At 41.5% G+C, this 22,543-nt stretch overlaps 1 protein-coding gene across 3 annotated transcripts in view; it reads right to left on the reverse strand.

Moving 5' to 3' along the window:
* The window catches only part of CCDC113 (coiled-coil domain containing 113), a 40,222-nt gene that overhangs the window by 6,650 nt on the left and 11,029 nt on the right, over positions 1-22,543 (reverse strand). For 2 of the 3 annotated variants that reach the window (XM_030796175.1, XM_030796176.1), the window contains exons 6-7: positions 21,299-21,454; positions 16,242-16,349 (exon numbers count right to left, since the gene is read on the reverse strand). In XM_030796175.1, the coding sequence (XP_030652035.1) occupies positions 16,242-16,349; positions 21,299-21,454 (264 nt within the window). The remainder of the gene's footprint in view (positions 1-16,241; positions 16,350-21,298; positions 21,455-22,543) is intronic. The other variant, XM_030796178.1, reaches the window with a different exon arrangement.

Raw genomic sequence — 22,543 nt, forward strand, 5'->3', positions numbered from 1 at the left:
GAGGTGGAGGTTGCAGTGAGCTGAGATCATGACGCTACACTCCAGCCTGAGTGATAGAGTGAAACTCTGTCTCAAAAAAAAAATTTAAAAAAAAATTTAATATTATCCTTTTAACTTTTATTTTACTAATTCTTTTGTTTAGGCAATACATTCAGTTCAAATGGTACACTGTGGCAAGCTCCCATCCCACTCCTGTCACCCCATCAGGAAGGTCTCCTGCCCAGAAGCATACACTGTTTTTAGGTTTTGTGCATCCTTCCAGAAATCTAGGCTTACACAAACATGTTTCTTTTTTTGACCTAAATATTAGCATACTCTATTCACTTTTATTCATCCAGATGTTTTCACTCAATAAATCTTGAAGATCTTTGTGTATCAGCACATGAAGAATTTACTCATTCTTTTTGACAGCTGCATAATTTTCCACATGGATGTACCATAATTTAACAATTCTCCCACAGTCACTTAACTGTTTAATCTCTTGCTATTACAATAAACAATGCTGCAATTACTAACCATCTGGATATACATTATATTATCATTATGCAAGTGAATCAGTAGGATAAACTGCTAAAAGTGAAATTGCTTGTTCCAGGGCAGTGGTTCTCAACCAGAGGCAATTTTGCCCCCAGGGGACATTTGGCAATGCCTAAAGACATTTTTGTGGGAATTAGAGGGGTGCTGCTGGCATCTAGTAGGTAGAGGCCAGCAATGCTACTGAAAACCCTCAATACACAAGACATCCCCCTACAAGAAAGAATTATCCAGCCCCAAATGTCAGTAATAATGTGTTTAGGGTGCAAAACCCAGCCTTAAGCATATGTGCATGTTAATGTTTGGTAAACAGTGCTAAATTCCCCTTTATAATAATCAAGACAATTACAGTTCTGCAGTAATGTCTGAGACTGCCGGTTTTCCCTCATTCTCTCACTACAGTTTTATCGACTCTTTGATCTTTGTCAATCTAAGAGAAGGAAAATAATATCCCATCATAGCTTTCTTTTGTATTCCTTGTATTATGAGTGTGGTAGAACATTTTTCACAATTCAGTTTTTTAGCTTTTCAGTAAACTCTTGAAAACTTTTGTCCATTTTTTCTATTAGTTATTAGTTTTTACTTGTTGATCTGTAGAAGTTATTTATTTGGAGTTATTAGCTCCTTGTGATTTTAGATACAACATTTTTCCAGTTATTTACCTTTTGACTTTGCTTATGATCATTTTTGCTGTGCAAAAAACTTTCATTTTTATATAACTCACTTTATTGATGTCATGGTTTCTAGGGTTTATATTTTGAAAGGCCTCTTCATTCCAAGATTATATTAAAAATTTTCCCAGTATTTATTTTAGGATTTTAATGGTTTTATTACTTACATTTAAATCTCTGATATACCTGAACTAATTTCAGCGTTAAGACACAGTTCCAACTTAATTTTTTCCTTAATAGTTACCCAGTTACCCCAGTTACCCCATGTCATTTATTCAATAATCTGGCTGTCCCTTGATTAATGCCATGCCACTTTTATCATAAAGGTATCAATATCAAAGCTTTATCAAATATTTATATACTTATGTGATCGGTATCAGGGCTCATTATAGGACCTTATATTTTTCTTTGATTTTCCAGCCTATTCCTGAGCGTGTTTTAAATATTGTAACTTTATAACATATTTCATTATCTGATAGGGCTAGTCCTCTTATTTACTCATTCAGAATTTGGAGATACTCTTTTTTTACCCCCCAAAGGAATTTTTGAGTCAGTTGATTTAGATCCTTAACAACAAACAAACAAAAAAACCTTCCTTGGTATTTTAACTGGAATATCATATTTCACAGATCAACTTAAAGAGAACTAACAGTTTTATTATGTTGAATCTTCCCAGTATGGTATTGTCTTTTAATTCCTTGCTTCACAAAGCACAATCTCTGGCACTAGAAACACTTGGGAGCTGCAGACTCCCAGGCTACCCTAGACCTACCCACTCAGAATCTGCATTTTAACAAGATCCCCAGGTAATTGGTTTGCACCTTCCATTGTTTCAATACACTATAAAACAAACCAATAATTTAATTTTTATTAACTTGTTTTCAGAATGCAATAAAAAATTGTCAAGTGTTCAGTGAATAGCTCCTGTCTGTTTAGCCTAAACAAACAACTGTGGAGAGACCCAAAGATGTGGGCAGAACCATCAATGCATACTCCTGTCCAGATGGTGATTTGAGAATACCTAAGATAAATATAGTGAAGTAGCAAGAACGAAGGCATTAAAACATAAGTACTACAGCTGTGAGGGTCATGCTGAGAAGACCAGAGACTATGATCCCCACCCAGCAACCCACTTGTAGAGCAGCAATGTCACTACGGGAAAAGTTGTCCACTGTCCCACCCCAGTTCCAGGGCAGCAGTGCAGAAGTTTTGCCCAGGGAGACAGGCTGTGTATTTGTCTGTTTTCACACTGCTATAAAGAATTACCCAAGACTGGACAATTTTATTAAGAAAAGAAGATTTGATTGACTCACAGTTCTGCATGGCTAGGGAGGCCTCAGGAAACTTACAATAATGGTGGAAAGTGAAGGAGAAGAAAGGCACATTTTCACAAGGTAGCAGGAGTGAGAGCACATGCAGGGGAAACTGCCACTTTAAAAACCATCAGATCTCGTGAGAACTCCCTCACTATCATGAGAACAGCATTGGGTAAACTGCCCCTACGATCCAATCACCTTCCACCAGGTCCCTCCTTTGACAAATGGGAATTACAATTTGAGATGAGGCTTGCGTGGGGACACAGAGCCAAACAAAATCAGGCTGCAAATCAGAGGGCTCTGGAATGCTGCCCAAGGGGACTCACTATTTGGAACAGAGATGGGGAGCTCATGCCTAAGAACTGTGTGGGAAACAATTTATGAGTTTTTTAAGGTAAGCAATTTAGAGGAGGCTGGTAGTTCTATAATGTTAGTAGCAGCAAGTAAAATAATAAACCAGCTATATGTTTAACAGAACAGTGAAAGAGACCACTAAGAAGAGCCCTCTGAGAGTTGGAGAAAGCCTCAAAGACTGGCAATACCTTGCCCCTGCAAAGGTCTTGACTTTACTTGGATCAGAATTTAAAACAATTAATGTCTCAGGGTATTGTTGAAAGCAATAGAGCAATTAGTTAACAATTAATGAAGGCTGATGGCCGAGTGTGATGCCAATAGAGTAGACCAGCCGTAGGAAAGTGCTCTAGTAGGAAGATGCAGAGTCAAAGAGAACTCAGCAGAAGCAACAATTATCCCTGGTCATCAGGGCAATTGTATCCATGACTAAGGCTGTACCATGTAAGGAGAAACATTAGAGAGTAATAACAGCAGGGGAATAGATCTAGTTTACTGATCTAGTCCAGCCAAGTCACTAAACAAGTAACAAGCAAAAACAATGACAAGCCCAAGAAAGGGATGGGAGGGACCAATATCAAGAATTGCTATATCACCTAAAACATACAGCTTCCAACAAAAATTATGAGATAGGCAAAGAAATAGGAAAGCATGATCCACCCAGGGAAGGCAAAATAAACTGCCTTTGAGGGAGAGCAGATGGTGGACCTAGCAGACAAAGTCTTCAAAGGAGTTATTCAAAGAACCAAAGGAAACCATGTTTAAAGAATTAAAGTAATAATAATAATAATGTCTCATCAAGTAAAGAAAATAAAGGGGTAGAAATTCATTTTTTAAAACACAGAAAATCCGGAATCTTTTCAATATGATGACTGAAATGAAAAATTCATCACAGCAGACTGACAGCAGATTTAAGCCAGTAGAGTAAAGCATCAGTAAACTTGTAGATTGATAGAGATAATGCAGATTGAGGAGCAGAGAGAAAAAAAAATCAAAGAAAAATTAACAGTCTTAGAGAAATGTGGAACACCACTAAGTGTACCAACATACAGGTAATGGGAGTAACAGAGAGAGAAAAGAAAGAGAAAGGAGTAGAAAAAATTATTCAGATATAATGACTAAAAATTTCACTAATTTGTTGAAAAACAGTAAGCTACACATCCAAAGGGCTCAACAAACTCCAAACAGAAGAAATGTAAATAAATCCACACCCAGACTCATCATACTCAAAATGTTGAATGGCAAAGCAAAGAGAAAATATTGAAAACATTAAGAGAAAACAATTCATTACATACAAGGGAAGCCCAACAAGATTAACAGCTGATTTCTCATCAGAAACAATGAAGGCCAGAAGGCAATGGGCTGAAAGAAAAAAAAAACTGTCACTCAAGAATATTATATCCTTGACCAGTTCCGGGTTTTCCCGAGCCAAGATGGCCGAATAGGAACAACTCCGGTCTACAGCTCCCAGCCTGAGTGACACAGAAGACGGGTGATTTCTGCATTTCTGTTTGAGGTACCAGTTTCATCTCACTAGGGAGTGCCAAACAGTGGGTGCAGGATAGTTGGTGCGCGAGCCAAAGCAGGGCGAGGCATTGCCTCACTCGGGAAGCGCAAGGGGTCAGGGAGTTCCCTTTCCTAGTCAAAGAAAGGGGTAACAGACGGCACCTGGAAAATCGGGTCGGTCCCACCCTAATACTGCGCTTTTCCAACGGGCCTGGAAAACGGCACACTAGGAGATTGTGTCCCGCACCTGGCTCGGAGGGTCCTATGCCCACGGAGTCTCGCTGATTGCTAGCACAGCAGTCTGAGATCAAACTGCAAGGCCACAGCAAGGCTGGGGGGAGGGGCGCCCACCAGTGCCCAGGCTTGCTTAGGTAAACAAAGCAGCCAGGAAGCTCCAACTGGGTGGAGCCCACCACAGCTCAAGGAGGCCTGCCTGCCTCTGTAGGCTCCACCTCTGGGGGCAGGGCACAGACAAACAAAAATTCAGCAGGAATCTCTGCAGACTTAAATGTCCCTGTCTGACTGACAGCTTTGAAGAGAGTAGTGGTTCTCCCAGCACGTAGCTGGAGATCTGAGAACGGACAGACTCCCTCCTAAAGTGGGTCCCTCACCCCCGAGCAGCCTAACTGGGAGGCACCCCCCAGTAGGGACAGACTGACACCTCACTCAGCCGGGTACTCCTCTAAGACAAAACTTCCAGAGGAACTATCAGACAGCTGAATTTGTGGTCTCACGGAAATCCGCTGTTCTGCAGCCACCGCTGCTGACACCCAGCCAAACAGGGTCTGGAGTGGACCTCTAGTAAACTCCAACAGACCTGCAGCTGAGGGTCCTGTCTGGTAGAAGGAAAACTAACAAACAGAAAGGACATCCACACCAAAAACCCATCTGTACATCACCATCATCAAAGACCAAAAGTAGATAAAACCACAAAGATGGGGAAAAAACAGAGCAGAAAAACTGGAAGCTCTAAAAAGCAGAGCACCTCTCCTCCTCCAAAGGAACACAGTTCCTCACCAGCAAAGGAACAAAGCTGGATGGAGAATGACTTTGACAAGTTGAGAGAAGAAGGCTTCAGACGATCAAACTACTCCAAGCTACGGAAGGAAATTCAAAACAATAGCAAAGAAGTTAAAAACTTTGAAAAAAAATTAGACGAATGGATAACTAGAATAACCAATGGAGAGAAGGGCGTAAAGGAGCTGATGGAGCTGAAAGCCAAGTATCAAGAACTACGCGAAGATTGCAGAAGCCTCGGTAGCAGATGCGATCAACTGGAAGAAAGGGTATCGCTGATGGAAGATGAAATGAATGAAATGAAGCGAGAAGGGAAGTTTAGAGAAAAAAGAATAAAAAGAAATGAACAAAGCCTCCAAGAAATTTGGGACTATGTGAAAAGACCAAACCTGCGTCTGATTGGTGTACCTGAAAATGACGGGGAGAATGGAACCAAGTTGGAAAACACTCTGCAGGATATTATCCAAGAGAACTTCCCCAATCTAGCAAGGCAGGCCAACATTCAGATTCAGGAAATACAGAGAACGCCACAAAGACACTCCTCGAGAAGAGCAACTCCAAGACACATAATTGTCAGATTCACCAAAGTTGAAATGAAGGAAAAAATGTTAAGGGCAGCCAGAGAGAAAGGTCGGGTTACCCACAAAGGGAAGCCCATCAGACTAACAGCTGATCTCTTGGCAGAAACTCTACAAGCCAGAAGAGAGTAGGGGCCGATATTCAACATTCTTAAAGAAAAGAATTTTCAACCCAGAATTTCATATCCAGCCAAACTAAGCTTCATAAGTGAAGGAGAAATAAAATACTTTACAGACAAGCAAACGCTGAGTGATTTTGTCACCACCAGGCCTGCCCTAAAACAGCTCCTGAAGGAAGCACTAAACATGGAAAGGAACAACCGGTACCAGCCACTGCAAAAACATGCCAAATTGTAAAGACCATCGAAGCTAGGAAGAAACTGCATCAACTAACGAGCAAAACAACCAACTAACATCATAATGACAGGATCAGATTCACACATAACAATATTAACTTTAAATGTAAATGGGCTAAATGCTCCAATTAAAAGACACAGACTGGCAAACTGGATAAGGAGTCAGGACCCATCAGTGTGCTGTATTCAGGAAACCCATCTCACGTGCAGAGACACACATAGACTCAAAATAAAGGGATAGAGGAAGATCTATCAAGCAAATGGAAAACAAAAAAAGGCAGGGGTTGCAATCCTAGTCTCTGATAAAATAAACTTTAAACCAACAAAGATCAAAAGAGACAAAGAAGGCCATTACATAATGGTAAAGGGATCAATTCAACAAGAAGAGCTAACTATCCTAAATATATATGCACCCAACACAGGAGCACCCAGATTCATAAAGCAAGTCCTGAGTGACCTACAAAGGGACTTAAACTCCCACACAATAATAATGGGAGATTTTAACACCCCACTGTCAGCATTAGACAGATCAACGAGACAGAAAGTTAACAAGGATATCCAGGAATTGAACTCAGCTCTGCACAAAGTGGACCTAATAGACATCTACAGAACTCTCCACCCCAAATCAACAGAATATACATTTTTTTCAGCACCACACCACATCTATTCCAAAATTGACCACATAGTTGGAAGTAAAGCTCTCCTCAGCAAATGTAAAAGAACAGAAATTATAACAAACTGTCTCTCAGACCACAATGCAATCAAACTAGAACTCAGAATTAAGAAACTCACTCAAAACCGCTCAACTACATGGAAACTGAACAACCTGCTCCTGAATGACTATTGGGTACATAATGAAATGAAGGCAGAAATAAAGATGTTCTTTGAAACCAATGAGAACAAAGACACAACATACCAGAATCTCTGGGACACATTCAAAGCAGTGTGTAGAGGGATATTTATAGCACTAAATGCCCACAAGAGAAAGCAGGAAAGATCCAAAACTGACACCCTAACATCACAATTAAAAGAACTAGAAAAGCAAGAGCAAACACATTCAAAAGCTAGCAGAAGGCTAGAAATAACTAAAATCAGAGCAGAACTGAAGGAAATAGAGACACAAAAAACCCTTCAAAAAATTAATGAATCCAGGAGCTGGTTTTTTGAAAAGATCAACAAAATTGATAGACCGCTAGCAAGAATAATAAAGAAGAAAAGAGAGAAGAATCAAATAGATGCAATAAAAAATGAAAAAGGGGATATCACCACTGATCCCACAGAAATACAATCTACCATCAGAGAATATGACAAACACCTCTATGCAAATAAACTAGAAAATCTAGAGGAAATGGATAAATTCCTCGACAAATACACCCTCCCAAGACTAAACCAGGAAGAAGTTGAATCTCTGAATAGACCAATAACAGGTTCTGAAATTGGGGCAATAATCAATAGCTTACCAACCAAAAAGAGTCCAGGACCTGATGGATTCACAGCCGAATTCTACCAGAGGTACAAGGAGGAACTGGTACCATTCCTTCTGAAACTATTCCAATCGATAGAAAAAGAGGGAATCCTCCCTAACACATTTTATGAAGCCAGCATCATCCTGATACCAAAGCCTGGCAGAGACATAACCAAAAAAGAGAATTTCAGACCAGTATCCTTGATGAACATTGATGCAAAAATCTTCAATAAAATACTGGCAAACCGAATCCAGCAGCACATCAAAAAGCTTATACACCATGATCAAGTGGGCTTCATCCCTGGGATGCAAGGCTGGTTCAACATACGCAAATCAATAAATGTAATCCAGCATATAAACAGAACCAAAGACAAAAACCACATGATTATCTCAATAGATGCAGAAAAGGCCTTTGACAAAATACAACAACCTTCATGCTAAAAACTCTCAATAAATTAGGTATTGATGGGATGTATCTCAAAATAATAAGAGCTATCTATGACAAACCCACAGCCAATATCATACTGAATGGGCAAAAACTGGAAGCATTCCCTTTGAAAACTGGCACAAGACAGGGATGCCCTCTCTCACCACTCCTATTCAACATAGTGCTGGAAGTTCTGGCCAGAGCAATCAGGCAGGAGAAGGAAATAAAGGGTATTCAATTAGGAAAAGAGGAAGTCAAATTGTCCCTGTTTGCAGATGACATGATTGTATATCTAGAAAACCCCATTGTCTCAGCCCAAAATCTCCTTAAGCTGATTAGCAACTTCAGCAAAGTCTCAGGATACAAAATCAATGTACAAAAATCACAAGCATTCTTGTACACCAATCACAGACAAACAGAGAGTCAAATCATGAGTGAACTCCCATTCACAATTGCTTCAAAGAGAATAAGATACCTAGGAATCCAACTTACAAGGGATGTGAAGGACCTCTTCAAGGAGAACTACAAACCACGGCCCAATGAAATAAAAGAGGATACAAACAAATGGAAGAACATTCCATGCTCATGGGTTGGAAGAATCAATATCATGAAAATGGCCATACTGCCCAAGGTAATTTATAGATTCAATGCCATCCCCATCAAGCTACCAATGACTTTCTTCACAGAATTGGAAAAAACTACTTTAAAGTTCATATGGAACCAAAAAAGAGCCCGCATCGCCAAGTCAATCCTAAGCCAAAAGAACAAAGCTGGAGGCATCAAGCTCCCTGACTTCAAACTATACTACAAAGCTACAGTAACCAAAACAGCATGGTACTGTTACCACAACAGAGACATAGATCAATGGAACAGAACAGAGTACTCAGAAATGATGCCACATATCTACAACTATCTGATCTTTGACAAACCTGACAAAAACAAGAAATGGGGAAAGGATTCCCTATTTAATAAGTGGTGCTGGGAAACCTGGCTAGCCATATGTAGAAAGCTGAAACTGGATCCCTTCCTTACACCTTATACAAAAATTAATTCAGGATGGATTAAAGACTTAAATGTTAGACCCAAAACCATTAAAATCCTACAAGAAAACCTAGGCAATACCATTCAGGACATAGGCATGGGCAAGGACTTCATGTCTAAAACACCAAAGGCAATGGCAACAAAAGCCAAAATTGACAAATGGGATCTAATTAAACTAAAGAGCTTCTGCACAGCAAAAGAAACTACCATCAGAGTGAACAGGCAACCTACAGAATGGGAGAAAATTTTTGCAACCTACTCATCTGACAAAGGGCTAATATCCAGAATCTACAGTGAACTCAAACAAATTTACAAGAAAAAAACAAACAACCCCATCAAAAAGTGGGCGAAGGACATGAACAGAAACTTCTCAAAAGAAGACATTTATGCAGCCAAAAAACACATGAAAAAATGCTCATCATCACTGGCCATCAGAGAAATGCAAATCAAAACCACAGTGAGATACTATCTCACACCAGTTAGAATGGCCATCATTAAAAAGTCAGGAAACAACAGGTGCTGGAGAGGATGTGGAGAAATAGGAACACTTTTACACTGTTGGTGGGACTGTAAACTAGTTCAACCATTGTGGAAGTCAGTGTGGTGATTCCTCAGGGATCTAGAACTAGAAATACCATTTGACCCAGCCATCCCATTACTGGGTATATACCCAAAGGACTATAAATCATGCTGCTATAAAGACACATGCACACGTACATTTATTGCAGCACTATTCGCAATAGCAAAGACTTGGAACCAACCCAAATGTCCAACAACAATAGACTGGATTAAGAAAATGTGGCACATATACACCATGGAATACTATGCAGCCATAAAAAATGATGAGTTCATATCCTTTGTAGGGACATGGATGAAACTGGAAAACATCATTCTTAGTAAACTATCGGAAGGATAAAAAACCAAACACCGCATGTTCTCACTCATAGGTGGGAATTGAACAATGAGAACTCATGGACACAGGAAGGGGAACATCACACTCCGGGCACTGTTGTGGGGTGGGGGGAGGGGGAGGGACAGCATTAGGAGATATACCTAATGCTAAATGACAAGTTAATGGGTGCAGCAAAACAACATGGCACATGGATACATATGTAACAAACCTGCACATTGTGCACATTTACCCTAAAACCTAAAGTATAATAATAAAAAAAAAGAGAAAAAAAAAACAATATTATATCCTCAAAATGATCTTTTAAAATGAAAGCAAGCAATCAACACACTCAGATCCTGGTTTCCAACGTCATTCTCAAATAAAAGTCACTGAGCCTCCTTGGAGAAATTGTGGATTCTAGGACTGAGGCAGAAAATATCTAAGATGAGCCTAGAGCATCTTCTGGTGCCAGAAAGGAAGTGCTCAAAAAAAAAAAAAAAAAAAAGCCATAAAGATGAAGAGAGTCAAAGTCAAAGGGACACCAAATTCAACTGAAAGAGCTCCCAGTGGCCAACCTGGAACAATTTGAGCAACAAAATAAATAATGTAATACAGTCACATGCCACAGAAAACATTTCGGTCAACAACGAACCACTTATGAAGATGGTCCCATAAGATTATAATGCCATATCTTTACTGTACTTTTTCTATGTTTAGATATGTTTGGATACACAAATACTTAGCACTGTATTACAATTTCCTACAGCATTCAGTACAATAACATGCTTTTGTGTGTAGCCTAGGTGTGTAGTAGGCTACACCATCTAGGTATACCATCATAGAGTACACTCTATAATGTTCACACAGTGATGAAATTGCCTAACAATGCATTTCTCAGAATGTATCCCCATCATTAAACAATGCATGGCTTATGATATTATAAGCCAACATACAAAACAAATATCTGGCCGGGTGCAGTGGCTCACGCTTGTAATCCCAGCACTTTGGGAGGCTGAGGTGGGTAGATCACAAGGTCAGGAGATCGAGACATCCTGGCTAACACGGTGAAACCCCGTCTCTATTAAAAATACAAAAAAGTTAGCCAGGAGTGGTGGCAGGTGCCTGTAGTCCCAGCTACTCGGAGAGGCTGAGCCAGGAGAATGGTGTGAACCCGGGAGGCGGAGGTTGCAGTGAGCCGAGATCGTGTCACTGCACTCCAGCCTGGGCGACAGAGTGAGACTCTGTCTCAAAAAAAAAAAAAAAATCTATGAGTGGGAACTGATATAAATAAATGATGTTAAAAATAAATAAATGGGGGAGAATAGATAAATCTCCTATACAAAAGAATTCCAGATAAATTAAGTGGAGCATAAATCCCCACTCCTTAAGTATGGGCTGTACATAGTGACTTCCTTCCGAAGAGTACAGTATGGAAAGGAGGGAGAGTAACTTCACAGTGAAGAAATCTGTAACATACTATCCATCTAGGTGATCAAGGTTCACATCAATGATGAGTCATGTTGACAGTAGACTCCCTTGATATGATGTGATGTGAATGGTACTTTACGTCTGTGGTCTTCCTCCTCAAAACACATAAACCCCAGTGTAATTATGAGAAAAACATCAAACAAATCCCAGTGGAGGAACATTCTACAAAAACCTGACAAGTACTCCTCAAAACTGTCAAGGTCATCAACATCAAGGAAATTCTGAGAAACCGTCTCAGCCAAGAGGGGCTTAAGGAGACATAGCAGTAAATGTAATATGGATATCCTGGGTGGGATCCTGAAACAGTTAAAGGATGTCAGGTAAGAACTAAGGAAATGTGACAAAAGCACAGACTTTGGTTAATAATACTGTATCAATACTGGTTCATTAATTGTAATAAACACATTGTACTGATGTAAGAGGTTAAAATAAGGGAAACTGGGCATGAGGTATATGTTGGTTCTCTGTACTATCTTCACAATTTTCCTGGAAATCTAAAATTTCTAAAATAAAAAGTTTATTTTTGAAAAATAAAGGAAAAATAAAGACATTCCCAGATTAACAAAAACCTACAGAAGTTATTGCTGGCAGACCTGCCTTACAAGAAATACTACAGGAAGTTCTTCAAGCTGAAAACAAGTGATACCAGACAGGAATATGAAATCGACATTAAAAAAGTAGTGCAAATGAAATTAACTGTATAATAGGTAATTATAAAAGATAGTATAATTGCATATTTCTTCTCTTAACTGATTTAAAAAGCAAATGTATAAAAATACATATATAATTGTATTTGGGGAACTATAACATATAAACATGGAGTGTACTTGACAGTAACAGCACAAAGGAGGCAGGCTGAAACAAAGCTGTATTTGCATAAGAAACATCAGATAGTAACTCAAATTCACAGAAAGAAATGTAAATAAAAAGGTTAATATGACAAACTGTGAACATATTTCATCTCCTTTCTTCTTTCAGCTTTTGAACTCCTCGCTCACACTATTTAAAAAATTAACTCAAAATCGATTATAAAACCTAAACATAAGAGCTAAAATTATAAAACTCTTAAAAGAAGACAGAGGAGTAAATCTTCATGATATTGGGTAAGGCAATGGTTTCTTATATATGACGCCAAAAGCACAAGCTCAAAAGAAAAAAAATGGATAAATTGGACTTGTATCAAAATTAAAAATGTTTGTGTTGCAGACAAAACTATTAAGAAAGTGAAGAAAATCCACAGAATGGGAGAAAATATTTGTGAATCTTATACAGATGATCCTTGACTTACAATGGGTCAACTTAAGTTTTTTTTTTTTTTTACTTTAAGATAGTGCAAAAGCAATACACATTCAGTAGAAACCATACTTCGAGTACCGATATAACCCTTCTGTTTTTCACTTTCAGTACAGTGTTCAATAAATTACCTGAGACATTCAACATCCTATTATAAAACAGATTTTGTGTTCGATGATTTTTCCCAGTTGTAGGCTAATTTAGGTGTTCTCAGAATATTTAAGATAGGCTAGGCTAAGCTATAATGTTTAGTAGGTCAGGTATGTTAAATGCATTTTTTACTTATGATATTTTCAACTTACAATGGGTAAGTTAAAAAGATAAATAACCCAATTATAAACTAAGCAAAGGACTTGACTAGACATTTCTCAAAGATAGACAAGTGGCCAATAGGCACATGAAAAGATGCTCCATGTCATTAGGGAAATTCAAATAAAAACCACAACGAGATATCACTTCATACCAAGTAGGATGGCCATTTTTTAAAAAAACTGAGAATAACAAAGATGTACTTTGTTTGTGAATCTTATACAGATGTACTGGAACCCTCTCATACATTGTGGGAATACAAAATGGGGCAGCCACTTTCAAAAACAGATTGGTAGTTTTTCTAGGTGTTAGACATAGAATTACCATGTATAACCCACAATTCCACTTTTAGGTGTGTGTCCAAGAGAAAAGAAAACACGTATCCACAGAAAAACTTGTACCAGAATGTTCATATCAGAATGACTCATGATAATTCCGAAGTGGAAACACAAATGTCCACCAACTGATGAATGGATAAATAAAATGTTGTCTATCCACACAAGGAAATGTTATTCAGCCACAAAAATAAACAAATGATACATGATACAAGCGAACCTTGAAATGTTATTCCAAGTGAAAAAAGTCACTCATAAAAAACCACATATTGTATAATCTCTTTTAAATGAAATGTTCAGAATAGGCAAATCCACAGAGGCAGAAAGTAGATTAGTGGCCACAGAGAGCTGGAGGGTGGGAGTGGAGTGTGGGGAATGCAGAAGGATCTTTTTCTTTCTTTTCTTTTCTTCTTTCTTTTCTTTCTTTCTTTCTTTCTTTCTTTCTTTCTTTCTTTCTTTCTTTCTTTCTCTTTCTTTCTTTCTTTTCTTTCTTTCTTTTCCTTCCTTCCTTCCTTCCTTCCTTCCTTCCTTCCTTCCTTCCTTCCTTCTCTCTTTTTTCTTTCTTTTTATAAATAAATGTATTTAAGTAGTTTTTTGTTTTGTTTTGTTTTGTTTTGAGACAGAGTCTCCCTCTGTCGCTGAGGCTGGAGTGCAGTGGTGTGATCTTGGCTCACTGCAACCCCCACCTCCTGGGCTCAAGAAATTCCCCTGCGGCTGGGCGTGGTGGCTCACGCCTGTAATCCCAGCACTTTGGGAGGCCGAGGCAGGCGGATCACGAGGTCAGGAGATCGAGACCACAGTGAAACCTCGTCTCTACTAAAAATAAAAAAAATTAGCTGGGCGCAGTGGCGGGCACCTGTAGTCCCAGCTACTCGGGAGGCTGAGGCAGGAGAATGGTGTGAACCTGGGAGGCGGAGCTTGCAGTGAGCCGAGATCGTGCCACTGCACTCCAGCCTGGGCAACAGAGCAAGACTCTGTCTCAAAAAAAAAAAAAAAAAAAAGAAATTCTCCTGCCTCAGCTTCCTGAGTAGATGGGACTACGGGTGCCCACCACGCCTGGATAATTTTTGTATTTTTAGTAGGGCGGGGTTTCACCATTTTGGCCAGGCTGGTCTTGAACTCCTGACCTCAAATGATCTTTCCACCTCAGCCTCCCAAAGTGCTAGGATTACAGGGTGAGCCACTGCACCTGTCCTGTGGGGAAGGATTTCTAATGGGTACAGAGTTTTTTTCTGGGGTGATGAAAATGTTCTAAAATTATTGTGCTGATGGTTACACAACTCTGTGAATAAATTATAATCCACTGAACTGTACACTTTAAATGGGTGATTATATGGTATATAAATTAAATCCCAATAAAGCTATTTTCAAAACGTTAACAAGAAAACTAAAATATACTAAGCAGTGAATGTCAGGCTTTAAAAAAAATCAATTTTAAGTTTTACTTGTAATCTATTAACTATCAACACGAGGAAAAAATAAATAAGGACCACAGCAATTCTGCATTTAGAGAGTTCACAGGTTTTTGCTTTGCTACTTGCCACTCTGTACTGAGATTGGGGTTTTTTTTCAGAAGGTATTGGTTCTCCATTGAGAAAATGATGTGCATGTTATGACAAAACTTAGATGTGAATAATCCTGTGGCTTTGGGGCTATTGTAGGCAAATTTGGGGCCACACAAGACAATGACACTAATAATCATACAAACAGTTTTAGAGATTGACAAAGCATCATTATATGTGGTCCTCTCTAGCCACTACAACAAGGGCAGTAGATCTATTTCACAGATGTGGCAACAGTCCTGTCTATTTAAAAGCTTGTTCAAGACCAGAAATTGGCAGCACCAAACCTGATGCCAGGCCTTCTGATCACGAGTCCAGCACTCTTTCTCCTGTGCCGTCCCCAAAAAGTTCTTTTTGCATCACATCCTATGTGCATTTAAGTTAGGGAAATTCAGCTATCAATGCTCAGGAAAGTAATGAGAGAGGTAAATTGCAATTTACACAGGCAAAGAGCTCAGATGACTCCATTCACCTCTTCACACAGTGACCACAGGCCTTGGAGTGAGCCCAGGACAGAGGTCACAGGTCTGCTGTCCTTCAGCTGGTCTCTGCTACAGGCTACTCAGGATGTAAGTGTCCAGCCTGGGTATCAGACGAGATGTCTTATGGTTATGACCTCTCTCTCTCTCTCTCTTCCTCTCTCTTTCCTCTCTCTCTCTCTCTCTCTTCCTCTCTCTCTTTCCTCTCTCTCTCTGTCTCTCCTTTACAACAAACATTCTATTTTGGCATATGTACTTTTTTTCTATCAGGTACATTACTACATGCATTAAACATTTTTCCTGGGGTTGTAGACATGAAACATCGAATATTGTACTTTATGGGTCACTTAAGGAATTCCCAAATGTTATTCGGACTCTACGAAATTTTTGTTTTCTGAGCTGACTCTAGAACCCAACCCAGCAGTAAAATGAGACACACCTGGACTGTAGGTCTCCAGGTGCCACTTTGTGCTTCGATGGCCCAGAGCTATTTTGATTTTTATGGTCTAGGCTTTTCTAGATAAACCAGCAAGGTGGCTTAGATCTTGATGGACCTTGACTCAAGCCCTTATAAACACAAGGAGACAAACATCAGAAATACCACATTTTTCCCTCTCCTACCTCCTCTACTTGTAGTGTTTCTTTTTCAATTTTTTCAAGTAGCTCTTTTCTCAGCAAGATCTCCTTGTCCAGATTGATGTATATTTCCATTGCCTTGTGAAGCTTGCTCTGAAATATAATAACACAGCAAGTCTTGAGCTAAGATGACCTCTCAGAACCGCAGGAAGGGGAGACAGCTCTTTGTTAACGAAGAGAAAAGCAGGACCATCCAGAAAGTCCAAATTGCCTTTCTCACGGTTGCCCAGATTTTCCAAATCCTGATGTCTGAGAACTGGTGGGGGAGGAGAGGACCTTGGAGTCTTGTCCTCAGCTGGAGAGGCAAAGAAGTCAGGCACACAGGGACCTAAATCCTGCCCCACTACTCACTAAGGAGATCTTTGGGGAGGTCCCAGAACCTCTCTAAACTTGGGTCCAGTCACCATGTAGGGTTGTGGAGAGGCTTACAGGAGACAGCCTGGTAGAGTGCTGAGCACAGTGCCTGGCACATGGAGAACATTTGACAAACAGCTGCCAAGACTATCTCATGTGGATGGAGAGTGGGGAATACTCCTTATGAGGTGGGCGCTACTGCTATCTCCATTTATAGGTGAGAGAACTGACCTTTAGGGAGGTAAAACCATTTCCCCAAGGTCACAGAGACCAGGGGGAGCCAGGAATTGAGCCATGCAGTGAGATTCCACAGCCCACAGGCTCCACCACCATCTCATCGCCTAACGAGGCCGGGCTTGCTAGTTTTAGAGGAGTCCTGCGGGAGCACAGCCTTGCAGATTCCCACTGCATCATCTGCCCTTCACCGGCTCCTACAGGCCCCACCCCTACTTCTTAGATTGGCCCCCTTTTGACCACTGTCTCTCAGTGGGGAAGAGTCAGCCAGAGGAGCTGGGATATGCTTTGCTGGGCAGAGGAGTGGGCCAAGGGAAAGACGCAGTGATTTGGGGAGCTCGCTCAACAAACCCTGAAAACCCACCTACCAGGCGCCAGTCCCTGCACCAAGAACTGGCCAGCAAAGCAAACTAGGCTCTGCCACCAGAAGGCTGGCTCACAGCCCGGGCAGTAGGGGAGAGGCAGTAAAATAATTTCAAGAAGAAATGTAAGACTGCAATTGTGCCAAGCTGTGAGAATGCTAGGACAGAGGTTGGAGAAGGTTTTCCTGAAAAAAAAATAATAATAAAATATATATATATATGCTGGAAAGAGAGCTGAAAGGTTGAGTCAGTATGTCTAGGTGAAGAGGGAAGAGAACATTCCAAGCTAAGGAAAGAACTGAGGAGAGGAGGATAATAGAAGCTGGGAGAGTGGGTAGAGAGCAGCAGGGCCACAGTCAAAGTGAAGGCAGGAGGAGGGGGCAAGGGCGTTGCCCCGGGGTGTCAAAACAGAGGAGCCTAGAACCACCTGCCCGGGGGACCTTCTGGCACCCAGGGGCCATTCTCTTCCCCACTCCTATTTTCAGGCCTCACTTCTTTAAGGGTCATTTCCTGTTCCATGTCCTGCATGAAAATTGCTCTGCTAAGGAAAGCAAAAGTGAATGAGACCACACTGATGGGGTCAGATGTGGGGCCAGGGAGATGCGGCAGGACTTTGCTGCAAATCCAGCAATTCAGGTGGGAGGAAAGAGAGCAGAAGGAAGACAAGCAGTCACCAACTTAGAGTGGCAGGGCAGGAAGGAATGGAGGTACAAGAGCAGCAGCGAGGCCATCACTGGCTCTGCCGGGGCAGGTCTCCACAAAGGCTGATGAGAGCGAAATTGGTGACGCTGAGTCAAAATGTGCGTCCCTTGAGGAGGCACTTCTGTAAAGGACTGCATTCACTTTCTATCGCTACATAACAAATTACCACAGACTTTTGTGGCTTAGAGCCACACCCATTTATTATCTCACAGCTTCCATAGGCCGGAAGTCTGCGCACAGTGTGGCTGGATTCTCCCCCATGGTCGCATCTGTCTGAAATCAAGGTGTCCGCCAGGGCTGTGGTTCTTGTCAAGGGCTCAGGGTCCTTTTCCAAGCTCACTTATTGTTGGCAGAAGGCACTTCCTTGGAGCTGTAGGACCAAGGCCCTTGTTTTCTTTTGGGCTGTCAGCAGGAGGTCGCTCTCAGCTCCCAGAGGGCCCTCTTGAATCCCTTCCATGTGGCCCCTCTGTCTTCAAGCCCACAATGGAGAAGACCTCCTCCAGCCATTTCTCCTCATGCTTCACATCTATGACTTCCTCTTCCAGAGAAACTCTGTTCTTTCAAAGGACTCGTGTGATTAGGTCAGGCCCAAGTGGGTGATCTACCTGTCTTTAATCAACTGTGCCATACAGTATAACCAAATCATAGAACAGAACTTAACCGAACCCATCACATTCACAGTTCTGGCCAGAGATTATACAGGGTGTAGACACCAAGGGCCAGGGAGTCTTGGGGACATCTTAGAATTCTACCTACAAGGCCCCAGATCACTAGTTTACAGGCAGTCTGGAGTGACTCATCACAGCTGTAGTCACATGCTTACATTTTACCAGACTCCACCAGGCAGGGCTTGAGGGCATAAACTCAGAGAAAAAGCTTCCACCTTGACTCAGGCTCACACATGAAACTCACAGAAGACAAGAGCCCATCTCTGCCTGGTGCTGTCTAAATGCTGTACCCTGAGCACTCAGCCCGGTGGCTACCCTCGGGGAGGTATTGGTACTTTTGGTATAGAGGAAAATTATTCTGCATGTCTTTAACAAGGTTTCACACTTCGGTGTTTGATATTTATTTCTTTATTTTCATTTTCTGATAGCTGCGAAAATGAATGTTTAATATTTATATCAAAGTGGCCCCTCCTGTCACCCTCCCACCCCTACCAAATACACACCTGTTCTGCAACACCTGTTCATTCAACAATATTGGCTAAGCACCTGCTTTGGCCAGGCACTGTCCTTGATGCTGGGGACACAACACATACTAGACAGAGCACCATCCTGGTGACACAAAACTTGCCTCCAAGAGGTGAAGAATCTTGCCCAGATGAAGCACCTCCCGCAGCAGAGCCCCCATTCAAGCACAGGCAAGGTCTGACTCCACAACTCAGTTGTTCTGCCTCCATTTCCCCCAGGAATGGCTCTCACTCTGCCCACTATGGCCTGTGCTGCTGATCTTGGATACTGCAAGCAATCTGCACTGTGTGTTTAGACCCATCCTAAAGAGTTCAGGCCCTGCAACCTGGCAGTTTGATTTTAAAAATCAGTAGCTCCATTTCCAAAACCCTTGGCTTTTCCCCCACAAGACCAGGCAGGCCCTGTGCTGCTTAATTGATTCCACAGGATAAGATCGAGGTCCAATGTGATCCAAGTACAACCTACTCTCCAGGCAATGAGGGCCTGGGAGTCACAGGAATTGGCTTCCTCTATAAATAACAGTGATCAGATAAGCTAAAAACTGATGAGAGAAGCTAAAAGTAGAGGATCTGTTGGATGTTTATGACACATAAATTTCAGAATGCCAGCACATTGTTTTCTACACACTTTATGCTGGAAAAGGCAGTTGAGTGGGATACACACTGAGTTAGGTGGGATGCATACTGGACTGGGAGTCCCAGCTCTGTCAGTAAGTTGTTGCTTGAATTTGGCCAATACTCTGCATCTTTTTTTTTTTTTTTTAAGACAGAGTCTTGTTCTGTTGCCCAGGCTGGAGTTCAATGGCATGATCTCAGCTCACTGCAACCTCTGCCCCCGGGGGTTCAAGCAATCCTTATGCTTCAGCCTCCCAAGTAGCTGAGATTACAGGTGTGCACCACCAAGCCCAGATAATTTTTTGCATTTCTAGTAGAGATGGGGTTTTGCCATGTTGGCCAGGCTGGTCTTGAACTCCTGGCCTCAGGTGATGTGCCTGCCTAGGCCTCCCAAAGTGCTGGGATTGCAAGTGTGAGCCACTGCGCCCTGTCTACTCTGCATCTTTGACCCTCGGTTTTTTCATTTGTAAAAGGAAAATGTTGAACAAACATAAACCTGGTCTAAAGACATTCATATTCACATTTTTAAACTGTGTGGGCTAAACAAAGCCCACCTGCGAACTACTTAGCCCACAGCCACCATTGCAACCTGGGCACTTTGCGTGGGGTCAGCAAAACTTTTCTGTAAAGGACCAGATAGTAAATATTTTAGGTTTTGCAAGCCCAGAAGCAAAATTGTGGGTATTGTGTACTTATATTAACAAGAGAAAAAAAATCCTACCAATATTTTATCGATTCAATTCAAATATAATAACTGAGTACAATACTACAGAATATAGGTCTACTAATGAAAGAAATGGAATTTCTGGGGAAGAAACCAATTTTGCTTCACTTGGTTTCAAGTTAGTGTTTTCTATAATCGAATTGGTTATAAAGGTTCTTCTGTAATATCATTCTTAGCTCACAGGGCAGTGGGTGGGGACACACTGGCCTGCAGTTGCTGAATACTGCATTAGATGGTCTCTAGCAGGGTGACCAGATGGCCTAGTCTGCTGGGGCCAGGCCCTTTGTGTGCCTATAGTCTCTGCTTAATTATTAATAGTGCCTCTTTTCCCTCCCAAAAGGGTTGTGTTTGGATGATAAATTATTTAGTAGTTTTCTGATTTATAGCGAAGACTGCTTTCCTTTGCAATGTTTTAAGCAGGAAAGTGCTTATAATGTGCTCAAATTAAACAAGGCTCTAAATGTGGTTAGTTCTCAAAACTTGCCATGCATAAAAATCACTTGGGGAATTAACAACAATAAAAAACAAAACAAAATAAATAAGAGGCATGGCCCTCACCTCCTAATTCAATTAGTCAGGGTGGGACTAGGCATCTATCTATCTATCTATCTATCTATCTATCTATCTATCTATCCACCTATCATCTATCTATATGTTTGTTTGTTTTTTAAAGAAAAACTCTGGTTCTCATGTACAGTCAGGGTCGTGGGAGCATTCAGGGAATTTTAGGACACATGGCTTGACAGCGAGGGGGCATCTAAGCGCTGTGTGAAACTGGAATGCACAAGAGCCTCCCTGTGGCTAGAAAGGTGAGTGTGGAAAGCCTTGGGGGAGCCCTAGGCATCAGGGATGGCCTTACTTTGTAGGCATTGAGAACCTGCAGAGTGTTTCCAGATGACAGCTTTAGCTGGGTCAGTTCTTGATTCCTTGCTTCAATTGTCTCGAGAAATTGAGCGTTCTCTATCTTCAAATGCTGAAAATCAACATCATGAAGGGCCTCACCCACCTCTTCCTTCTACAGCTCAGAAAGATGAAAGAAAAGATGATACATCAGTTGTGATTCTGATTGTATGGCTCACATCTTGCAACTCCTGACAAGACTTTGGAGGTCAGTCATCATTCAGTCATTCAACAAACACATATTGGGCATCTGTTTGGTCCCAGGCGTGGTGTTAGGCACTGGGTATAGAGATTTAAGTAAATACAATGTTCCCTGGCCCCAGGCAGTGCATATGAGGGTTTACCAACAAACCATTGACTCAACATGTGGTGCAGTGGGATGTGTTGTTCGGGGGGCATGTGGGGGAGTGGGGGCAGAGGGCACACAGAAGTCCCTAAGCCAGGCCAGGGGAGGAAGAAAGACCGAGTCACACACAGAGGGCATCCCACAGTGGGTGGTGCCTAAACAGGGCCATGAAGGTTGAGCAAGAATCAGGCCATTTAAAAGTTGTTTTTAACATGAAAAACCTAGGACAAGCAGCCCACAGATTTCTCCCTCCTTTGATCATCTGATATTTCTGCACTGCAGCGCATGAGTGCACAAGGTTCCCTCCCGGACCTGGGCCACCTTACCAGCCCTGCTAGCTCTATGCCATTTTATATCTGTGGTAGAAAACAGCCCAACTTGGGAACTGCTGTTCCTCACTCCCACGCCTCACTCATGCTGTCTGTCCTATCTCCTGGAATTCATCTTCTTCTCCTTCTCAAAACAACGCAACTTCCTTAAGCCCCAATACAACCATTCCTCCAGCTCCAATGCTCCCAACCTGTTTTCCACACCAGAGGGTGATCCCTCTCTCTGCTGAGCCCCTGGAAGCTTTAGCTCTGTGGTCCTTGGTATGTAGCTTCTGTATACACACCTTTTCTCATGACACTGCTGCCCACTAGTCTATGAGCTCGCAAGGGCAGGGCCCATGTCTGTGTTATCTCTGTGTAACAGCAGCATTATGGTTAAAGATCATCCATCTACTCCTCATCTCCAGCTTAAAGCCCCTCTTCAAGATGACCATGCTTGCATGAACCTCCAACTACCAGGAACTGACGATCTGCAGACAGCTCCACTGGGACCACTCACTGCAGAATTTTTTCTTGCACTGAACTCAAA

The sequence above is a fragment of the Nomascus leucogenys genome, chromosome 2 (genome assembly GCF_006542625.1).
Source record: "Nomascus leucogenys isolate Asia chromosome 2, Asia_NLE_v1, whole genome shotgun sequence".
In the NCBI taxonomy this organism is placed as follows: Eukaryota; Metazoa; Chordata; class Mammalia; order Primates; family Hylobatidae; genus Nomascus; species Nomascus leucogenys.